This window comes from Mesoplodon densirostris, chromosome 4, assembly GCF_025265405.1.
Source record: "Mesoplodon densirostris isolate mMesDen1 chromosome 4, mMesDen1 primary haplotype, whole genome shotgun sequence".
Classification (NCBI taxonomy): domain Eukaryota; kingdom Metazoa; phylum Chordata; class Mammalia; order Artiodactyla; family Ziphiidae; genus Mesoplodon; species Mesoplodon densirostris.
This window is the reverse complement of record NC_082664.1, coordinates 87,423,477-87,444,973: the sequence shown is the minus strand read 5'-3', so window position 1 is coordinate 87,444,973 and position 21,497 is coordinate 87,423,477. Positions and strand designations below refer to the sequence as shown.

Here is a 21,497-nt window from a genome sequence, read left to right as displayed (position 1 = left end):
AGAGATGCCAGGCTGCTCTTTGTGGTTAGGGTGGGCGGCTTCTGGAATGGCACCCGGTAAGGTGCCTTTTCCGGTAAGAAGTGGTCCTCTCTTAGAGGCAGTCCTCACTCCCAGGTCATTTTCCTTCCCTGCAGTGCATTTGCAAGATACCCCAATGGGGTGGTCGTGCACTATTTCTGCTCCAAAGAGGTCAACCCAGCTGACACCTGAGGCCAGCAAGCCGAAGACTGAGCAGCGGACAGCTCGGCTATCCCAGAGGCGGGGAGAGCCCCGGCCTGGGGAATCGGGGGCTGCTGCCACCACCAGGAGTCTCCCCATTTGGACACTACTGGCTACCTTGTGCCGTGGAACATCTCTGAATCAAAGAGACTTGTGCTCTGGCGTTGCCAGACTTTTAATAGAGAAAGCAATTAGTTACACCTTATATACCATTATGTTGCAGGCAATTCCGGAGAATTTTATACCTGCTTGGACAGGAGGAGATGGGGAAGGGCACCATCCTGTCTTTGCATTCCAATCACCCGAATAAGGAAACTGTCTCAGGTGTTTGCAACCCTGGGGTTGTTTATTCCAAGTTTTCTATTAAGATACATGCAGGACTTCACAGGAGCCCTCAGCTCGGCTGCCTGAAGGCCTGGAGTACCAGAGCTCCTCTGGCTGCAAAGACCAAATGGCCCGTCCTCTAGGTAATGCTGGTCACTTTGTAGTCACTGACCCTGTGTCCCCCCACCAGTCTCCCCACTCGGCTCTTTATTTTTCAGTCTCCTTCACTTTCTACTTATTTTTTTCCTTTATCTCACCCCCCACTTCTCCACCCAGGCTTTCTCTCCTATTTTCCTGACACCGGGAATAACTAGTATTTTAAACAAGGTAAAATGAGAAGCAAGAGGAAGTCCCAGTTTCTAGGAACACATTGCTCGATTGTCAGGTGTGTTGTAAATAGATTCTCCCTGGACTGTATGCACTGTGCCTGGAAGCTTAGGAGAGCCTCATTCTCGGTCCCTCAGGGCCGAGTGTGACGGCTGCTCTAACGGTGGGCTGCCCTGGGTATGTGACCTCTTGGCAGGTGTCCGCAGAGGCCCCTGCTCCTGGTTCATCCACCAGCCACCCAGGGCAGGTTGGTTTAGGCTTTCTGAGCAGAGTGCTTTGTGCTCTGGGCACCTTTCTCTTCCCAGCCAGTGTCATCCGCCTACCTTACACCTTGGCCTGGCCATTGTTCTCCAGCTTTGTTTTGCAGGGGTTGGAGGATGGCTCTGGGATATGGTAGGTAGGTGGATCTCTGCTACACACAGAGAACGATCAGATCAGGAACTGACACTGACGTGATGTAGGGCGTGCTTGTGAGGTGCTTGGGGACAGCCGAGAGCCGAGCTGCTGGCAGCAGGAGTTTGTGACATAACTCACTGCCAGATCCGCTAGGCACTTGTTTGTGTTTGGAGGAGACCCTGCCTCCCACGGGGCTCTAGAGCCCACAGGAGGGGTGCCTAGCACTGCAGGCTGAGGACACAGGGACTGCGGCCCTGCATCCTGTCCTACTGGGGATTTTGTAGATGCATCGTCTTGTTACCCCAGTGTTTCTAACAGTAATGAGGGTATGTGACAGCACCCGATACTGACACTGTTCTAGTGGCCTGTCCTTGACATGAGATCCTTTCGAAACTTCAGCACCGTGCTGTCTGGGGCCTGTGTTGTAGCCTGACTTGCTGGTGTAGATGAGGCTCCTCCCAGGCACGCTCTCTGCAGGGGGTCTGAAGGGACGGAGTGAGGGCCGTCAGCATCGTTCACAGAGGCAGGGCACTCTGCTCAGGTTTGGGAGGCCGAGCAGTGCTTCACAAGATCCATGTCCCACTGGCCACACCCCCGCTGAGATGCAGTGCTGCCCGGGGCCCTGTTTGCAGCGGCTTGGACTGAGCTTCCGCTGGGAGCAGCTGCAGAAACTGGCCCCGCCCCGAGCACCCTGCCTTCCCCGCCTGCGGTGTGTGTATCTCCCTACCTGTGTGGCACACGTGTTTGAAGCAGTAGAATGAAGAATGTGTGTTTCCTTCCCTTCTGGAATACATAAATGACCCAGTTTTCCTGAACTCCATTCTCCTTCCCTGGACTCTCTGCCCTCTGTGGAGGTGTGGAGAAGGCTGGAGATGAAAGCTCTGTAGTGAGGACGACGAAGATCTCTCATAATAAACATCATGAAGTACGAAAGCAAGCCTGTCTGGGTCTCTTTTTCCCCCTTTCCTGTGGGATTTGATGAAAATAACAATGAGACGTTAATAATCGAGAAGACTAATCCAATTAGTGACTGAGAAAAAAAGTCAGTATAACACTGCTGTGTTGATGTGTGCCGTCCAGTACAGTTAGTGTGTAGCTGATATTGACAGCACAGATACAGAACATTTCCAGCATCACAAAAGTGCTAGCAGACACTGCAGCTCTAGCTGACCCAGACTACTTGCCCTTCATTTCACATATTAGGGCCTTGTGCCTCTTCCTCTTCCTGCAGCTCAATGACTGGGACAGGCAGGAAAGATGTTGAGTTGGTGGGATTAAGGGACCTAGGGATGTTTGAGAAGTGGAGAAGTGTTGGTCCACTTTGGCCACCTCCAAAAAGGCAATCTGGTCCTTCTGTGTCCTTCTCCGGAGCCATCTCTGGCCATCCTGAGTTTTCCCTGGGGATGAAAAAAAGGTCTGGGACTAAGAGGTATGACTTTCTTGAGGCATGGGGCCGATGACTTCCAGGAGAGAGTGTGGTACAGCCCAGAAAGCACTCTAATCAGTCAGGGGTCCTGGACACCAGGCCTGGCTCTGCCCCCAGCTAGCTCCGTGTCCCTCCCTCAGGCTCCCCTGCTGTGGCTCCGTGGGCCTCCACATTGTGCATACAGGTCACTAAGAGGCTAGAACTCTGGCACTTCTGAGACCCCGGCACAGGTCTTGGCCTCATGCTCCAAATTAAGCAGAAACAGGCCCTCCCCCTTGGGACCTTGCCAACAGCAGTTCTGGGAATTTCTGGTCTGAACTTGCCTGCAGAGTTCATTTCAGAGTTGAATCACCTCATTTTGGAATGTCATCTTTTCAGTCTCCCAACTTGGGCACTGGGGAGGAGAGTGGAGATGACTGGGTCTTGGTTGAGGTAAAGAAATGTATCTCCCAACAGCTCGCTGCCCTAGCGATCCTTTCTTCCAGAAACTGCCTGTCTTGGCCACCTAGGTGGCTGAGGTCTGCAGAAAAGGGAGCATCACACACCACCTGCAGCCTAAGGCTCACGATGGTCAAAGGGGACCCTCTAAAGCCTTTATCTCTAGTAGCTTAAGGACAGGCAGGCCGGTTTTTACCTGCCCTTATCGATACCACCTGACCATATCCCTACTTCTGTTCCTGGACCATCCAGGTATTTCCACGGATTCAGGAAGGGGTCCTGGTTAGAAGCCACAGTGGGGAATCACGAGTCTGAATTTCTTCAGGATACGGTTGGGCCCTCCTCACCTTTGGACCAGGGCCTAGTGCAGTGTCTGGCACACAGCAGCCTCTCAGTGTTTGGGGAACAAATGAGAGAGGCCCTGAGGGATTAGAAACACCTTTGAGTCCAGATGAAACACTGTGGGGAACCAGAGATTTCCATGTTTCTGCTTAAGAGCTGTGGGGAAGGTGGGACTTGAAAGGTGTTAGTTTGAGTCTCTTCTGATAGCTGGGGGAAACTAAGCCCCTGATGCAGCACTTTCTGGCTCTGCTGTTCCCTGGACCACCTGTGTCTGCATCATCTAAAAGGCTTGTTGGAAGTACGAACACCTGGGTTCTAGCCACACCCTCTAAATCAAATGGTCTGGGGAGTAAGGCGCAGGCATCTATTTTCCATAAGCAGCCCCATGATAACCAGGGGCTAGGTGTGGGAACCAGAGTGCCAGTTCCTCATCCTCTTTGAGAGGGTCTAAAGTCCCTCCTGCTAGAGGACACTGGGCTCCAGTCACTCCCTGGAGCTGGTCAAACCCCACCTCCAGCCCCAGCTGTGAGTCCTCAGCAGAGCAGCCTGCTCCACCCTCCCCACTCCAGCTACCTGTCAGACCTGAGCCAGCAGCCAGTGTAGCCAGAGGAGCGCAGGCAGGGCTTCCTGCCGGGAGCCAGGCTGCCCGGCCATGCTCTGGGCGCTCTGGCCCAGGTGGCTGACAGGCAAGGGCCTGCCCCTCGTGGGTGCGGTGTTGCTGCAGAAGAGGGAACCTCAGTGGAGGCGGTGGCGGGTAAAGTACCTGATCTCCCCTGGGGGGTGTGGACAGGAGGAGTCCTGGGTGCACAGGGCCCTGTGGAGACTGGGATCAGCCCTGGGAATGCATTTTGATCTGGGCCAGGACCGATTTGCTCCAGATTAGCTGGTAGAGCTTAGAGAGCTTGGCCAAATAATAATAATCTTGAAGTTAATCACCCCCGGTTAGGAAATGGAAGCCATGTGACACTTGCAGCTGATTGGCTTTTGCCCAGTACGCCCTAGCCTGGCCGTAGAATGGGGGTCGGGGGTTGAGGGAGTGGGGGGAAATGAGGCACTCGCTGGGATCTGGAGGAGATAGCCTCACTCCCAGGAGGCTGCAGTCTACTGTTACCTCTCCTGAGCCCAAGCTGCCGTCTCCTTAGCGACTCATCAGACCAGTAGAGCTGGGTGACTCTTGGTTTTCCTTTACCTGCCCGCACCCTCTTGGGCTGTCTTCTAGCCTTTGTCAGGAGCTAGTGGGTGGGGTCCATCACAGTTTTTTCTTTTTTTTTTTTTTTCGGTACACGGGCCTCTCACTGCTGTGGCCTCTCCCTGTTGTGGCCTCCCTGTGGTCTGGAGCACAGGCCCCGGACGCGCAGGCTCAGCAGCCATGGCTCACGGGCCCAGCCGCTCCGTGGCATGTGGGATCTTCCCAGACCGGGGCACGAACCCGTGTCCTCTGCATCGGCAGGCGGACTCTGAACCACTGCGCCACCAGGGAAGCCCCTAGTTTTCTCTTTTGATACTTAATCTTCTTAAGCACATCACTCCAGCTCTCACTTTGACTCTCAAGCTACAGCCCCAGCACTGTAGTCAGGGGGGCTGCATGTTCGTGGTGCATAATAAACATAATTAGTAAAAATGGCTCCATGTATTAAGCACTTAGGCCAGGCAGTTTGTACGACTTCTCATTTAAAACTTGCTACAACCCTGTGAGATTATCATCATAACCCCCAATTTAGAGACAGAGAAACTAAAGCACAGGGAAATCAAGTCTCTTGCCCAAGGCCATTTAGCTAGTCCACAGTGCAGCTTAGATTTGATCCCATCCTGACTGATTCCAAGGTCACGTTCATCACCAACACACTCAGCTCCCAGCGCTTGCTCTGTCGAGGCCTCCTGGGTCCCTGGCACAGTGACGTCAGTGACCCTGGGCCAGGCTGCCGCTCTGCGATGGGACAAGGGAAGCCCTGGGTGGGCACCACAGCAGGGAGGTCAGGCCTCACACCCGGCTTCCTGGAACTGAGTCCCCGGAGTTCTGTCCTTTCAGCGGGAGACACACCCATACTATGACCTCCAGGTGAAGGTGCTGAGGGCCAGAAATATCCGGGGCGCAGACCTGTGTGAGTGACCCCCAATTTCATGCTTTCTCCCTTCCTCTCCCTGGGGCCTCCCCAGAGCTCAGCAGGGGCTGGCCTGAAGAGTGCATGTGTGTTTAGAGTGGAGCGGATGGAGGGCTCTCTGGTGAGGGAGCCCGGGCCACAGCCCGGGGCAGGCTGCGGGAGCTGGAGGGGAAGGCAGTGTGCAGACCACCACCTCCTCCCTGAGGCTGGCTCGTGGAGGTTGCCGGCCTGGGTGAGCGTGGGAGGGCTGCTGCTGCCACAAGTTACCGTCTGCTCTCTAGGGGTTTCCATGTCAGTGCTCACACTGGGCAGGAGCTTGTTTCCTGAATTAGGCCCTTACGTTGTGGCCTCTCTCCTTGCGGAGCACAGGCTCCGGACGCGCAGGCTCAGCGGCCATGGCTCACGGGCCCAGCCGCTCCGCGGCATGTGGGATCCTCCCGGACCGGGGCACGAACCTGTGTCCCCTGCATCGGCAGGCGGACTCTCAACCACTGTGCCACCAGGGAAGCCCCTCACATGACCTTTAGAAATGGCTGCAGCAGGATCTCCATTCAGTTGAATGGGAGGTGTAACTGGTGGAGACGGAGTCAAGGACACGGGCTCTCCCGCGTCTCCCCGTCCCACCCTGCAGCCTCCTCTCCCTCCTCTGCCCCTTCCCAACCAGCCCCAGTCTCCTCCAGGCAACCTTTCCAGCCATAAGAGCTAGAGGCTGAGGAACCCTCCCCATCCCACCTACAGTGTCCAAAGCCGACTGCTACGTGCAGCTGTGGCTGCACACAGCATCCCCCAGCCCCGCCCAGACAAGGGTGGTAGCCAACTGCCGTGATCCCGAATGGAACGAAACCTTCCACTACCGGGTCCACGGCGCCGTGAAGGTGAGGGTCAGTGAGGGGCTGGGGCTGCGGAGGGAGAGGGCTCCTCCCAGCTGCCTGCCCTCCGCCCTGCCTCAGGCCCCCCTGCCTCCTGCCCTGCCCCCAGAACGTCCTGGAGCTCACCCTCTACGACAAGGACGTCCTGGACAGTGACCAGCTCTCCCTGCTGCTGTTTGACCTGAGGAGCCTCAAGCCCCACCAACCGCACAGGCACACCTTCCCACTCAGCCACCAGGTGAGCGGTTCCACCTGTGCCAGCAATGAGCCCAGTCCCAGGAGAAGAGGCCCTAGCACAGGGGGCTCCCGATCAGCACAGGCCCAGCCTCCAAGACAGACCCTCCTCCACCCTGCAGCAATGACCCCACAACGCTTTCCCACAAGCACTCCTTCCCTGAGGGAAGCCAACACGTGGGCTCCTTGAAGGCAGGGGCTTTGGGTATCTCGGTCCCTGCTGAATCCTCAGTGTCTCGAACGGCGCCGGTCCACAGCCTTGAACAGATGGAGCTCCTAGTGGTGATGTCGCTACCCTGTCCTGTGCCCACGAGCAGCCACAACATCAGTCTGGCCTTCTAGTCGCTGGAGCTGAGTAGAACTGGGGGTGGGAGGGGAAGGTCCTGAGGCTCTGGGACCTCTGAAAACTGGTGCTCCCTTGCTCTCTCCATGTAGGATTCACAAGAGCTGCAGGTGGAATTTGTTTTGGAGGACAGGTGAGTCCAGGTGGAGCCTGTACCCTCCCATTTACTCTGAGACCCACCCAAAGCTCCCAGCTGTCATTCACCAGGTCCTGCGTTGGCCTGGCCTGAGAGGGGATGTCCTGACCTTCATGCCCACCCCTACCCCCAAACCTGCTGTGCTCCCCAGGCTCTTCCAGCTGCTTTGGTTACATTATTATAGTAATAGCCATCTTGAGGGATTCAGGTGTCCCATGAGCCCCTCATCCTTTGTAGCCAGGTGCCGGCATCTGAAGTCATCACCAATGGGGTCCTGGTGGTGAGTAGGGCTGGCCAGCTTGGGGCTGCCCAGGGCTGGGGGATGGGGGATTGGAGAGTCCACGACTGAGCTCATCATGCCCACTTGCTTGAAGGACACTCAACCCCTCCTCAGAGGGGAGATGTGCTGGGGAGGCACCTCCAGGGACAAGGGGGCACCTTGCCTCCCACCTGATGGAATAGCCCAGAAGCCAGGCTTTCCACCTGTGCACAGCACACTGCTCACCTGGCTTCTGAGTCTGCCAAGGAGCCACCGTCAGGGCCCCTCATCTCCTCCCCCTTTCCCACCAGGGACCACTTCCTCTGAGTCCTGGGAGGGGGGCTGTGACAGAAGACCCCTACTCGTAAGGCACAGGCCCTGGGAAGGATGTTAGCTCGACCCTGCCCCAGATACCCTTCCCTCCCTCCATCCTGGTTCAGGCCCTGTGCAGGGCCCTGGGGACTGTCTGGCTTCCACAGGCCTCTGCTTTCCTCAGGCTCAGCCCTGTCTGAGAATCCAGGGCACCCTCAGGGGAGATGGGACAGCCCCACATCAAGAGTATGGTGAGTCTGGTCAGGGGCCTTGGGTCTTGCCTTCTCTCCTGGGGGATTGGGGGCTGCTGGTTTCAAGAAGATGGGTCTGGGGCAGAAAGTTCTTAATTTTTCACTGCTGAAAGCTGACCAAGGATGACATGGATTGCCTCCAGAAGCAGTAAATTTCTGTCCCTGGAAGTATTCAAGCACAGAGGCTGTATCGGTTCAACTACTGCTGTACAAAAGACACCCACAAAATCTCAGTGGCAGACACATCTGGTGGTCAGCTGGGGCATGGCTGATCTAGGCTGGGCTTGGGGGAGTGACCTGGCTCTGCGCCCATGTCCCTCATCCACCTCCTGTGACCGGCGGACAAGCCTGGTCATGTTCTTAAGACATTGGCAGAGGTGCAAGAGCGCATGGCCGGATGAGCAAGTGCTTTTCGAGCCTTTGGTCACATCACAGCCCTCACTAACATTTTGTTAGCCAAAACAAGCACAAGGCTGACTCTAAGTTGGAAGGCAAGGAATATAGCCAGCCTCTTTAGGGAGAGGAACCGAGGCCACATGGCAAACAGTGAGAACTCCAGAAGTGAAGAACTGGGGCCATGGCAGTCTGCCACAGGGGACAGCCACTCGGGAGGGGTTCCAGCTTTGGGAGGGGAGCGGAGGCTGCGTGACAGCTAAGGTCCTCTCCGACACTGGGAGTCTGAGCCTACGGGCTGAGTCGTGCCCAGGTAACATGGCGCACTTACTATGAGTCAGGCTCTGGCCTAAGCATTTTACAGTGTTTTACCTTTTAATCCTCATAACAACCTTGTAATGACGTAGGTACAGTCATTATCCTCCTTTAATTCATGAGACTGAGGCTCAAAGAAGAAACTTTGTTAAGGTCACACAGCCAGTAAGCAGTAGAGCCAGGCCCAGGCCCAGGTCTGTAACACCCGGGGCCCATCTGCTCTCCCCACCACAGCTTCTGTTGTTTCTGACTGTGAACAGCCCTTATCAATCTCAGTCTGTAAACTGTGATATGAGAGAAGGATCACTTTCCTTATTTTCTCTAATTCCCTCCCACCCCTGGTCATGTCAAGTCCCCAGGTCTCATTTAGTGCTAGGGAGGGCATGTAGGGACAGGGATTCCATTTGGACATCGGTTCCTGAGGCGTTAGGGGCTCTTTCGTGGGTCTGTCTGGGGTCCTCTCTTCCTGGGTGTCATGTGTAGCCATTTCTCTCTGGGGTCTTGCCTGCTCTCCAGAAAGCTGCAGGCACAGGGCGGGCCCTGCTGCTCCTGGGCCCACAGGCCTCCCTCTGCCTCCCACCAGCTGGCCTCACCAGGCTGGGGCTGGCTCTCCTCCGCTTCCCCAAGCCTACCTTCTCTGTGCCATGCACCCACTTCTTCCTTTTACATCCCCTGCAAACTCTCTGTGTTCTCCCAAGGGCTTATGCTTTGGAAACAACGTGCAGCCTGTTTGCTTTCTCTCTGGCCACAAACCTCCCCCAAGGCAATGAGCACGGAGCTTGAATGGAGCAAGAGAGGGGGAACTACCAGTTGAAAACTGGTAATTCATGTAATAATTAATATATGATCATTATAATATGGTAATTATAGAATTATATTTTATATACTTAATATAATAATCTCAAAATCCTCAGCCCCATAAGCTCCGGACAGGGGCCCTTCCCTGAGCACTGTGTGTGCTGTCCCCATCCCAGGCTCCCAGTTCGGACCAGAGCAGGTTATAGGACCCTGAGTGTCCTTCATGATGTCTGTAGGGCCCATTGCCAGAGAGTGAGCAGGGCGATGACCTGGCACTTCCAAGAGGAAGGAAAGGGGAGTTGCTGCTCAGCGTGCTACCGTCACGGGCCACACACCACCCCCCACTCTCACCCCCTCACCTGGCACTCACCTAGGCCCCCTGCTCCCAGGCTCCAGGCAGGTTCGGCTGGCAGTGCCCGGGGCCTACGAGAAGCCCCAGCTCTTGCCCCTGCAGCCTCCCCTGGAGGCAGGCCTCCCAGCCACGTTTACCTTCCACGTGAACCCAGTGCTCAGTTCCAGGCTGGAGGTGGAGCTGGGAGAGAAGCTCACGGTCCTGCAGGTGAGTGACGGAGCCTGGGAAGGGGGAGACGACAGAATCCATCCAGCCTGGATGAGGCCCCTTTTCCTGGGTGTTTTCTTCTCTGCAGAGCGGCCCAAGTGCTGAGCTGGAGGTCCTGACCAGCAAGCTGGGCGAGGGGGGCATCCTGCTCTCCTCTCTGGCCCTAGGTCGGGAGCAGCATCATGTCGTGGCCCTGGGGGAGGTGAGGCTCTGTCTGGGTGCCTGAGGGGCCCCTGCCTGCTCTGTGACCCCCACAGAAGGTCTGGGGGAGGGGGTCAAGATCAGGCCAGCCATGGTGTCCACAGCTGGGCCAGAATTACCAGAGCAACCGGGGCTGCAAATGCGAGTCCCTCTCAGTGAGCTCAGGGATGGGCTGTTGTCTCTTCCAGGGCCAGGAGGTGGCTATGAGCGTGAAGGCAGAAGTGAGGTGAGTGGTGCGGAGACTCTTCTGCCTACGGCTCAGCGGGCGTTGGGGGTGACTGGGTCCCGTGGCATCTTTCTGGGAGGTTCCACGGAATGTGCATCTGTCTGCTCCCGTGAAAATGGGTTTGGCCGGAGGCTCTCCTCCACTGAACAGTCACCCAGTACCCCACCCCCACCCCCTCTGAGGCAGCTCTGGGGACCTGGACCTGCGTCTTGGCTTTGACCTCTGCGACGGGGAACAGAAGTTTCTGGATAAGAGGAAGCACGTCGTGTCCAAGGCCCTACAGCAGGTGCTGGGATTGAGCCAGGCTCCCGACAGTAACCAGGTATGGAATGGAGGAGCCAGACATCAGAGTTGCTGGGACCAAATCCAACCTCTTCCTTGAGAGGACTGCGTGTCTAAGAGGTGACCGGAAGCGTTGAGGAAGTGTGGGGACCAGAGGAAGAAGGGGGCAGGCCCGTTTGCCTGAGCTGATGGGCACAGTCGGGAGAGTCATGTGACCCCATATGAACGAGGGCTGAACGGCCCCAGCCAAGGGAGGTGTATTAGTCTGCTCAGGCTGCCATAACAGAACGCCACAGACTGGGTGGCTCAAACAACAGACATTTATTTTCTCACGTGGAGGCTGGAAGTTCAAGATCAAGGTGCCATCAGGGTTGTTGTCTGACGAGGCCTCTTTCTGACTTGTAGACAGCCACCTTCTTGCTGTGTCCTCACACGGCCTTTCCTCTGTGCACGTGTAGGGGTTTGTGGGAATCTCACTCTCTCTTCCTCTCCTTACAAGGACACAAGTCCTATGGGATTAAGGCCCCACCCTTATGACCTCACATAACCTATATTACCTCCGTATAGGCCCTTTCTCCAAAGAGAGTCACATGGGGGCTTCCACATATGAATTTGGGGAGGACACAATTCAGTCCATAACAGGACAAAGCGATTTGGAAGTGGAGGCAGGAGGAAAGGCAGTGCTGAGGGGGAGACCTGTGGTAAATCAGGAACAGGCTGGTGGCTTCCTTCTGGCTGCAAATGTACAAGGAGACATAGCCTGTGCCCAGTGCTGACAAGCTGAGCAAGCCTACTGCCCATCTGGTAATGCCTGCTCTGTGTCCCATCTCCGCTCTGTGGGTGGAGGGTAGAGAGGGCACAGACCTGCCTTCAGGGAGTTCTGTCTCCTCCAGAGCTCTGGAGGGACAGTGACCTTGTGGGGCAATGGCCAGGGAGCATTTTTTTCAAGACAGGGGAAGAAAGGAAGGACAGGGAAAGGAACCAGAAGTCTGGGGTGGAATGAACCAAACCTTCGCAGAAAAGCTGAGCAGCCCAAAAGCTTCTAGTCTGATCCCACCAGGCACCTCTGATCCTGAAGAGACATCTGGGGACCTCCCGTGTCTGGGGCAGGTCAGGCTGCCTGCTGGTCTTTGTCACTTCAGTTCTGTGGTTCTCAGCTGGGAGCAACCTCATCCCCCCACCCACCTAGGGGACATTTGTCACTGTCTAGAGACATTGCCACAACTAGGGGAGAGGAGAGGGATGCTGCTGGCATCTGCCGGGTGAAGGCCAGGAATGCTGCCAAATGTCCTGTAACACACAGGACAATTCCTCACAATAAAGAATTATCTGGTCCAAAATTACCAACAGTGCCAAGGTTGAGAAACCCTGCTTTCGCTGTTTTGAGTGAATCCAATATACCTCCCAGGTACATACTTTCCTGGTATAATGTTAAGAGCCATCTCTGAGGTTATACTGCTTCAGTCTGACAGGCTATTACTTACTGATGGTATGATTGTGGGCACATTATCTAACCTTCCTGTGCCTCAGTTTCCTCACCTGTAGAGTGGGGATGCCACTGGGTTTCTTTGAAGACTGAAAGAGATAATACAAGTTGGGCTCTCAGACCAATATCTGATATGCTAAGCAATAATATATGAACAATAGTGGGGGTAGATGTTATCATGATGATTATTGTGCCCAGGTGCCTGTGGTGGCCGTGCTGGGTTCAGGAGGTGGAACCCGAGCCATGTCTTCCCTCTACGGCAGCCTGGCCGGGCTACAGGAGCTTGGCATCCTGGACACTGTGACCTATCTGAGCGGAGTCTCTGGGTCCACCTGGTAAGTGAGGTAGGGGCGGGGCAAAAAAAAGGAGAGCCCTGAAGAGGCAGAGGTATGACCTGGTGAGCTGGTGGGGAGGGGCGGGGATCCAAAGGGGTCAGGAAGGGCAGTGAGGGACTGAGTCCCCAGGGCCCTCTGAGTGGTTGGTGCAGGCCAGTGGGTGCAAGGGATGGGGGAGGAGGGGTGACTCAGAGACACCTATATCCCTTTCTCCCCTTACTGTGCTCCCACACTCCTAATTCCCTCCATGCCCAGGTGCATCTCCACACTCTACAAGGACCCAGCCTGGTCCCAGGTGGCCTTGCAGGGCCCTATTGAGCGCGCCCAGGCTCGGGTCTGCAGCAGTAAGATGGGGGCAATGTCCATGGAACGCCTGCAGTACTATGCCCAGGAACTGGGGATCCGGGAAAGCAGTGGCCACAGCGCTTCCCTCATCGACCTCTGGGGGCTTCTCATTGAATATTTCCTATACCAAGAGGTAAGAGAAGAGCAGGTAATAGATGAACATGGCTCCTGTTCACCCTGCCCCATCAGCACTTAGTTCTGCCTTACCCATTAGGCTAAGATCTGAGATTTTCAAAGCTATCCTTTAAGTCTGAGCTCCCTGGGGGCAAGGGGTGGGATCTCTGGGTGGGCTGACACGCTTCATCTCACCTTCCCTGGGAGGGAGAGGCTGGTCTGCTGTTCTCAGGTCTGTCTGCATATTAGAATCACCTGTACAGCTTTCCAAAAACACCATGCCTAGGTCTCACTTCCAGAGATACTGGTTTTGGTTGGTGAGGGGTCGAGCCCTAGTACAAGTGTGCTTTGAAAGTGTCCCAAATGATTCCAACCTCCTGCTGAGGCAGAATGCCACTCCAGCCCGACGGCCAAGCAGACATGATTCACGCCACCTGGTGGCTTCTCCTAGAACTGCAGGCCCAGCATGCATCGGGAGATGAGATTTGAGCTGAGCGAGGTTCTCAGCCCTGGGGGCCTGCGGGGCCTGGCCCACTGGTGTGTGGCTATCTGTTATGAATGTGATGTCTAAGAAAAGAATACATGGGACTTCCCTGGTGGCGCAGTGGTTGGGAGTCCGTCTGCCGATGCGGAGGACACGGGTTTATGGCCCGGTCCGCGAGGATCCCACATGCCACCGAGCGGCTGGGCCCGTGAGCCATGGCTGCTGGGCCTGCGCGTCCGGAGCCTGTGCTCCGCAGCGGGAGAGGCCACAATAGGGAGAGGCCCGCGTACGGCAAAAAAAAAAAAAAAAAAGAGAAAAGAATACATGTTTTCTAGTGATTTACTTTTGCAAAGAAAGTAGATTGGATTTTCAGTCATTCTTTTTCTTTTTTTTTTTTTTGCGGTACGCGGGCCTCTCACTGCCGTGGCCTCTCCCGCTGCGGAGCACAGGCTCCGGACACGCAAGCCCAGCGGCCATGGCTCACGGGCCTAGCCGCTCCACGGTATGTGGGATCCTCCCGGAGCGGGGCACGAACCCGTGTCCCCTGCATCGTCAGACGGACTCCCAACCACTGCGCCACCAGGGGAGCCCCAGTTATTCCTTTAAAAATGTTACTTCACTCCCTTGGGTTCTGATAGGCTTTCTTGAATGGGAAGGAAGGGGGTCCATAGCCCCTGGAATTGCACGAACCCCATGTGGCCTCGCCTCTGCTGCAGCCCAAAGCCTGTCCCTTAGAGAGTTGTCTCTAGAGCCCTGGCCTTAGCAACCAAAGTCTCGTGGGCACGCCACACCTGCAGCGTGCCGAGCCTCAGGCCATGGGGGTGGGGAAAGGGAACTCCCCAAAGGCCAAGTGGCCTCCCTTCTTTCCTGACCAGGAAAATCCTGCCAAGCTGTCTGACCAGCAGGAGGCAGTCAGCCAGGGCCAGAACCCTTACCCCATCTACGCCAGTGTCAACGTCCGCAGCAACATCAGTGGGGAAGACTTTGCAGGTGCCCGGGTGTGGGGACCTAGGAAGCCAGTGGGAGCAATGGTCGGTGTGAGGATGTAGAGGCCAGGGCTGTCGGCACAGGTGGGAGCCTTGGAGCACAGTGGGCTTGCTGCCTCCTGCTGTTGACAAGACAAAGATTCCTGCTCAGGCACAAGGGCTCGGGGGAAGCGTGGGGTCCTGGTGGGAAGCCCCTGGTGACATTCCCTTCTCTTTGCGCCCCAAGAGTGGTGCGAGTTCACCCCCCATGAGGTCGGCTTACCCAAGTATGGCGCTTATGTTCCCATTGAGCTCTTTAGCTCAGAGTTCTTCATGGGGCGACTGCTGAAGCTCCGCCCTGAGCCCCGGATTTGCTACCTGCAGGGTGAGTCTAAGCCAGAGGGCTGGGGACATGGGGACAGGGCAGGCGCCGGGCCCCGAGTTGGTGGCACTGGTGGAGGACTTGTGAGGGCCGGGGGCTTTGCCTTTCTCCTTAGGTATATGGGGCAGTGCGTTTGCAGCCAGCCTGGATGAGATCTTCCTGAAGACCGCCGGCTCGGGCCTTGGCTTCCTACAGAGGTTCAGAGGCAGTGTAAACATCACAGGTGAGGGCAGAGAGCCTGCTCCCCCAAACCTCCCCCCCCACCCCCCCGCCAGCCCCCGCAATACCTCTTTCCAGCAACAGGGCCCTGGCAGAGGCATGAGGAATGAGGGAGGGGGCAGTGAAGGACTTGGATGTCCTATTCGGTTCAGAGAAATATTGAGAAAATGACTTCTAGCTTAGGGTCTCTGGATGCCCAGAGGTCTACAGAGAGGCTAAGGGGTGGGGAGCCCGTGTCAGAAAACCTAGTGGGAGTTGTGAGTGCTCCGTGATAAACCTGTGCCTTTAATTCTCCGCTTGGGCTCCCATTAGATCAACTCAGCCCAGGGCCACTGGGTATCTGGTTGACACTCTGTCCCCCCACCTCAGAGCTCCCCTTCAGCCCGCTCCTTCAATGACCCATGAGCTCCCTGCTGCGTAGAATACCTTTCCCACTTTTCTTCCCTGGATAACTTTTGCTCAGTTCTTAAAGTTCAGCTCAGACATCATTTTGTCAGGGGGCGTCTCTGTTCCAGTCCCTCCCTCCAGGCTGATCGAGGGTCTGACCACCAAGGTTCCCTAGAACTGTAGGCACATCCCATGTTGTCCTTACCTCGGGACACTGTCACCATTTATTACCTCTTTAGATTCTCCCCTAAGTAGGCCGTGAGCCCTGGAGGGCCAGGGTCAGGCCCTGTTCATCTCTGCATCCCCGTGCCCAGCACAGTGGCCACCACAGCACGTGGTAACTGTTCAGTGGGTGTTTAATGGGTGAAATTCTGACTGGAAGTTGCATATGCAACTTTAAGGGTAGGTGATGTTGTTTAATACATGCAATGTCAACTTTCAACTTTTTTAATACGTGCATGTCAACTTTCAAAACGTGGGGAACATGAAAGAAAAAGTCATTTATAAAGGGTTCGGGGGCTTCCCTGGTGGCGCAGTGGTTGAGAGGCTGCCTGCCGATGCAGGAGACATAGGTTCGTGCCCCAGTCTGGGAAGATCCCACATGCTGCGGAACGGCTGGGCCCGTGAGCCATGGCCGCTGAGCCTGCGCGTCCGGAGCACGTGCTCCGCAACGGGAGAGGCCACAGCACTGAGAGGTCCACGTACCGCAAAAAAAAAAAAAAAAAGGCGGGGGTTCGGGGAAGCAGTGGTCAGAGACCCGGGAGGCGGGGTGGGGAAGGAGGAGAGACGTGGGGAGGAGACAGAGGGGCTCCCCTGAGATGTGAGGACCACTGGACAAAGGAGGGCTTCTCACGGTATTTCACTGTCCCACTCCCACCTAGACGACCGCCTGAAGCTCCAGCTGCTCGACCCAGCGAGGCTGCAAACCAGGCTCTTCACCCCGCAAGGGCCCTTCTCCCAGGCTGTGCGGGACATATTCACCTACCGCTTTACCTCAGCCCAGAACTCGAACTTTACCCAGGGCCTCTGCCTGCACAAGGACTATGCGTCTGGCAGGGAGTTTTTGGCCTGGAAAGGTGGGTGCTGCTCTGAGCGGGGTCCCGCCTGTTGCCTGTGCCTCTGGCTCCCTGGGGCCAGTGCTGCCTTTTGACCTGGGGGCTGGGGGGGCGGCTCCTGCTGCCCAGGGGCTAGTGGGGGAAGGACTGTGATGACTGTGCTGGAAGGCAGGCCGGGGGCTGCAGTGGGAGACCCCGTGGCTGTAGGAAGAGGAGAGCTCTCAACAGAGGGGCATTCCCAGTGCCAAGAGAAGAGGGCTGCTGGAAAGAGCAAGCATTTGTCTTTGTGCAGATTCGCACCTGGACGCCTTCCCCAACCAGCTCACTCCCATGCGGGACTGTCTGTACCTGGTGGATGGAGGCTTTGCCATCAACTCTCCGTTCCCGCTGAGCCTGCAGCCGCAGAGAGCCGTGGACCTCATTCTGTCCTTCGACTACTCCCTGGATGCCCCTTTTGAGGTACGGTGCGGGGTGGGGGGTCCTTGCTAAGGCATCCTGGCTGGGTGTTGGGGGATCGCCCTTCGAGAAGGGCCTGGGTGCTGAGCTGTGGGCAGGCACCTTGCGAACACCGCTAGCAGCATTGGTCTCCCCAGCTGGAAGAGGAGGACTGCTGAGGTGATGGAGGAGAGTGGGGTTCAGGAGAGGAGGCCAGAGAGAGCCTTTATCCCAGTGAAGAGAGGACCTCTGTTCTGGACCCTGCTGTTCCTGATAGGATTCCTTGCTCCTATCTGGGCCTGGGTTCAGGTTTGCTGTCCCTTTGTTGCTATGGTAACAACAGAGCCAACAGGGTCCCTCCAGGGAGTCTCTATCAGCAGCTCCCTCGAGGCTTGTGGGGTGATGGACAGGTTGCACACCCGGATACGGGTTCTCTTCTTGCAGCCTGTAGTCACTTGGCTGCTGGGAGACAGGGCCGGCGTTGAAGCCTGGGACAGCGTGAGTCCAGGGCGCCTCAGGCAGGGCCGGAAGCTCACAGGGCTGGGTGTCTGCCCAGGTCTTACAGATGACAGGGAAGTACTGCCTGGACCGAGGCATCTCCTTCCCCAGCACTGAGGTGCCCCCTGAGGACTTGAAGGACCCCCGTGAATGCTACCTGTTTGCCAAGGCCGAGGACCTGCGCTCACCCATCGTGCTGCACTTCCCCCTGGTCAACCGTACCTTCCGCACACACCTGGCCCCAGGTGAGGGGAAGGTCTGGGTTTGCCCCACGGAGCCCTGGGGTGGTGATGGGGTGCTGGACCCAGGACAGTGTACCTCCTGGAGGCCCCGAGCTGGCCACTGCTTCCTGGACTCAGCATGCACACTGGCCCGGCTCCTCCCGGTGGGCGAGAGAGCTGAGCTGTGGCCCCAAGCAGAGCCCACAGACCAGCCAGATGCTCTCGGGAAGGGGGGTTTCTGGACTGGCAGCTCCTAGCCACAGAGTGCCCTTGCCCGGCCTCTCTCCCCGTCCCACTGCAGGTGTGGAACGACAAACGGATGAGGAGAAAGCCTGTGGGGACTTTGTCATCAATGGGCCAGACACCCCCTATGGCATGATGAATTTCACCTACGAGCCCCAGGAGTTTGAGCGGCTGGTGGCCCTGAGTCGATACAACATTCTGAACAATGTGGAGGCTGTGCGGCAGGCCCTCCGGCTGGCTCTGGGCCAGCGACAGGCTGGGGACAGGGCTGGAGGCTGACCCGGGCTGGAGTCGGGGGACTGGGACAGAGGAGGGACTGTGGGCTCCGGACCAGGGCTTGGTAGAGGGAGGGGTGGTGGACCCTGTGGGATGATATCCCCTTCTGGCTGGGCTCCAGCTGGTGGGTCCCCCTGCTAATTACTCATCTTCGCTCTTTAAACTTGGGTCACGTTCTCTTATCAGGGGTACAGCTGCCACCTTGTGCAAATAGTCTCACCTTTCCCAGAAGCTAAATGGGTGTGTCTAGAGGGCGTATCCATTTATCAGGGGCGGAGTGAACGTGAACCTGCGTGTGTGTGTGTGTGTGTGTGTGTGTGTGTGTGTGTGTGTGTGTGTGTGTGTGTGTGTGTTCGTGTTCCTAGTGGGGGCCTGTCAGCTGCCAGGGATGGGCAGAGGTAGAGGAAGCCTGGCTGGGAACTCAGAGGCCCAGGTTCCTGCCTTTTTCACAGATGTACCCCCGCAATCTGGGGGATCTGATTCTCTCTCTGGGGGATCTGTTTCTCTCTCTCTGGGGGATCTGTTTATCATTTCTTCTGACCCACCTGGGACCTTCCAAATATCTGGAGCCTCTCCAGCATGGGCAGATTTTAGGTGTGTGGAAAGGAGATCCACCCTGACTGGGCTTAGCGTGGAGGTCTTCAGGCCCTCTCCCTCTGGCTAGGGCCTCTGCGGCCTCTTCTCACCCACACCCCACCCAGTGCTGAGCCACCTGGGGCCCTTCACTGGCCCGGCTGCCATACTCACTACTCACTCGACATTCCCCTCTGCCAGGAGTGCTCTCTTTGACTACAGCCCCTCCCTCAATCTCTCTCTCTCTCTCCCTCTCCCTCTCTCTCTCTCTCTCTCTCTCTCTCTCTCTCTCTCTCTCACACACACACACACACGCACGCACGCACGCACGCACGCACGCACGCACACATGCTCTCCAGGGCCAAAGTCACAATCCCTCTTCTAATCAGGGAACTTATGTGACAAAGCCTCACCCATCCTGACTCTGGGAAGAAGACCCTATTTCTGGCTCCCATCTGGGAGGAAGGTGTCTAGATCCCAGCCTGTGCCCCCAGCCTGGCCTGGGACCCCAGGCCTCCAGCTGGACATGAACCGGGGAGGGGGCGCTGAGGGAGCTGGGCTTCTAACTGGCCAGCGCTTTTGGCTGGCATGGGGTCAGGGTAGCTTGGTTCTCTCATGCCTGCTCACTGGGGACAATTGCTCTTGAGATAGGCTATCTGGTTAGCTGGTGTTTACACATCTTTTATGAGTCTTTATCCTTTGACCTGCTGTCTTCCTTTTGGGTTTATCTTTCTTTTTGTTGGAGTGCAAATTGAATAGTTCTATAGTGGAGGATCTGTGGAACGTAAACCTTCTGAGTCCTGATATGTCTGGAATTGTCTTTTCTTGCCCTGACTTATAATAGTCTGGATTAGGGTAGAATTCTTGGTTCAGGCCTACATCTACTCAGATTTTAATGCCTCTTTGCATTGCATATTGCCAATGGGCAGCCTGATGTCAGCTGAATTCTCATCCCATTGTAGGTAATTTATCTTTACCTAATTTTTAGGGTTTTCTCTTTGTCTTCGATTTTCAAAAGTTTCACTATGATTTTTCTAAATTGGGAACTTTAAAAAAAATCAGTGACCTTTTTCGATTTCGAGATTCATGTCTTTTTGAAGCTCTAAGAAATTATCTACCAATTGTATCAAAACACTACTCTTCTTCATTCTCTTTCTGGATTCCTATTAAATGGATATTGAAATGTATGAATCGATCCTCTGTATCCTTAAACTTTCCTTTTACACATTCTATTTTTTTCATTTGTGCTGCATTCTGGGGATTTTCTTTGCATGATTTTTTGGTTCACATATATATGCTCCACCTGTGTCCAGCCTGCTTCTCTATTCATCTTTTGGGGGTTTTTGTTTAACTTTTGACTGTCACATTTCCCTATTTAAGTTCCCTAATAGGATCTTCCAAAACTACTTGTTTTCATTGCATGGAAATGCTTCACCACTTCCCTCAGATGGTGTTAATATGTGCATTTCATGGTATTTTCCTGATTGTTACGTGAACAGTTTCCTTGGGGTAGATTCTTTGTTGCCTCTCCTTCATGGGCTTTACCTTCTTTATATATTTGGTAATTCTTAATTGTCATCTCATGTCTAAGAGGGTTGTGTACAAGCTCTGGGCTGTGACGGCTCCTGGTCAGGTCACTGGCCATGCCATGCTGTGGTGACCTTCAGGTGGCAGTGTGGGACTTGGGGAGGAGGCCGAAGGGATGCAGTTCCAGAGAACTTCAGACCCTTGAAGAGATGTTATGAAATTATTCATCTGTATTTATATCTGATGGGTTTGGTGCTGTGGGGGGTAAGTAAAATATTACAAAGGAGAATTCCAGTTTCAAGATGAAAGACAGAGGACAGGCTGAGATCACTTCCCAACATTTTTTTAAAAATTAACAATTTTCAGTTACACAGTAAATTTTCTGAATTTGTCTTTTTAAGAAATAACTTAGGTTAAATCAGCAACTGTATATCCTAAATAATAGAAAAAGTTAGGTATCATTGTTTCATAACATTCTATTAACAATGTCTGAGTTTTTTGATCACCAATATATTTTTTAGTCCCCAAATGCACCATCAATCAGAACTGAGGTCCACTCTTCCGCGGGACACGTTGACTCTGACACTTGCAAGGGTAAGGAGTCTCTTGGTTTGAGAGCTGCTGGCCTCACTACGGCTCTCAGAGGCCACTTACAGGGAGCCATGAGGGTGAAATGAGACAAGGTGTGTGACACGCTGATCACAGTGGCTGGCATGCTGCGTGCTCTCAGTACTTGCTGGTTGCTCTTTTCTAAGGGGTGTTGATGGCTCTGAGCTGCAGAGAAGTGACCTCTTGCCTGGTCCTAAATGATTTGGTCCTTATCACTCCCCGAGTCCTGCCAGGTACATTCAGAGCAACCTGGCTCAGACCTGGGCTTGTTGTTGCCACCTTGCTGGGGGTAGGGCTGGCTGGTGATGCTGGCCAGAGTGACCTGTCCCTAGGCCCCAACCCTCCCCTAGGCCAGGGCAAGGACCTGGCCTTCTGGAGACATTCGACAAGGCTCACTCCTTGTCTTTGCTCCATGAATCTTTCACTTCTCCCTCCTTCCTCCTGGCCTGGGAGGAGGTGGTCCATCTTCGTGTGTCCCTGTGTGCACGTGTGTGTGCTCTTTTTTTTATTAGCTGTACCAGAGGTTTCTGGTGGTGCTGGCTGACATCCAAGAGGTGAGGAAAAAGCCCTCAGTGTGGGAGCCACTCAGAG

General features: G+C 55.3%; 2 protein-coding genes across 2 annotated transcripts in view; both read left to right on the top strand.

Moving 5' to 3' along the window:
- Positions 1-2,199, top strand: part of VPS39 (VPS39 subunit of HOPS complex) — a 48,993-nt gene extending 46,794 nt beyond the window's left edge. Inside the window, exon 25 of the mRNA XM_060096670.1 lies at positions 135-2,199. Coding sequence (XP_059952653.1) covers positions 135-210 — 76 coding nt within the window. The 3' untranslated portion in view covers positions 211-2,199. The remainder of the gene's footprint in view (positions 1-134) is intronic.
- A 1,925-nt stretch (positions 2,200-4,124) lies between these two features.
- Positions 4,125-18,200, top strand: PLA2G4F (phospholipase A2 group IVF). The gene is made up of 20 exons (XM_060098309.1): positions 4,125-4,226; positions 5,502-5,574; positions 6,313-6,449; positions 6,553-6,681; positions 7,113-7,153; positions 7,394-7,436; positions 7,912-7,978; positions 9,874-10,043; positions 10,132-10,245; positions 10,433-10,470; positions 10,657-10,792; positions 12,437-12,573; positions 12,829-13,051; positions 14,392-14,506; positions 14,729-14,866; positions 14,979-15,086; positions 16,351-16,545; positions 16,817-16,983; positions 17,516-17,702; positions 17,980-18,200. The coding sequence occupies exons 1-20, from the start codon at positions 4,125-4,127 to the stop codon at positions 18,198-18,200; spliced, it is 2,541 nt and encodes an 846-aa protein (XP_059954292.1).
- The last annotated feature ends 3,297 nt before the right edge of the window (positions 18,201-21,497 follow it).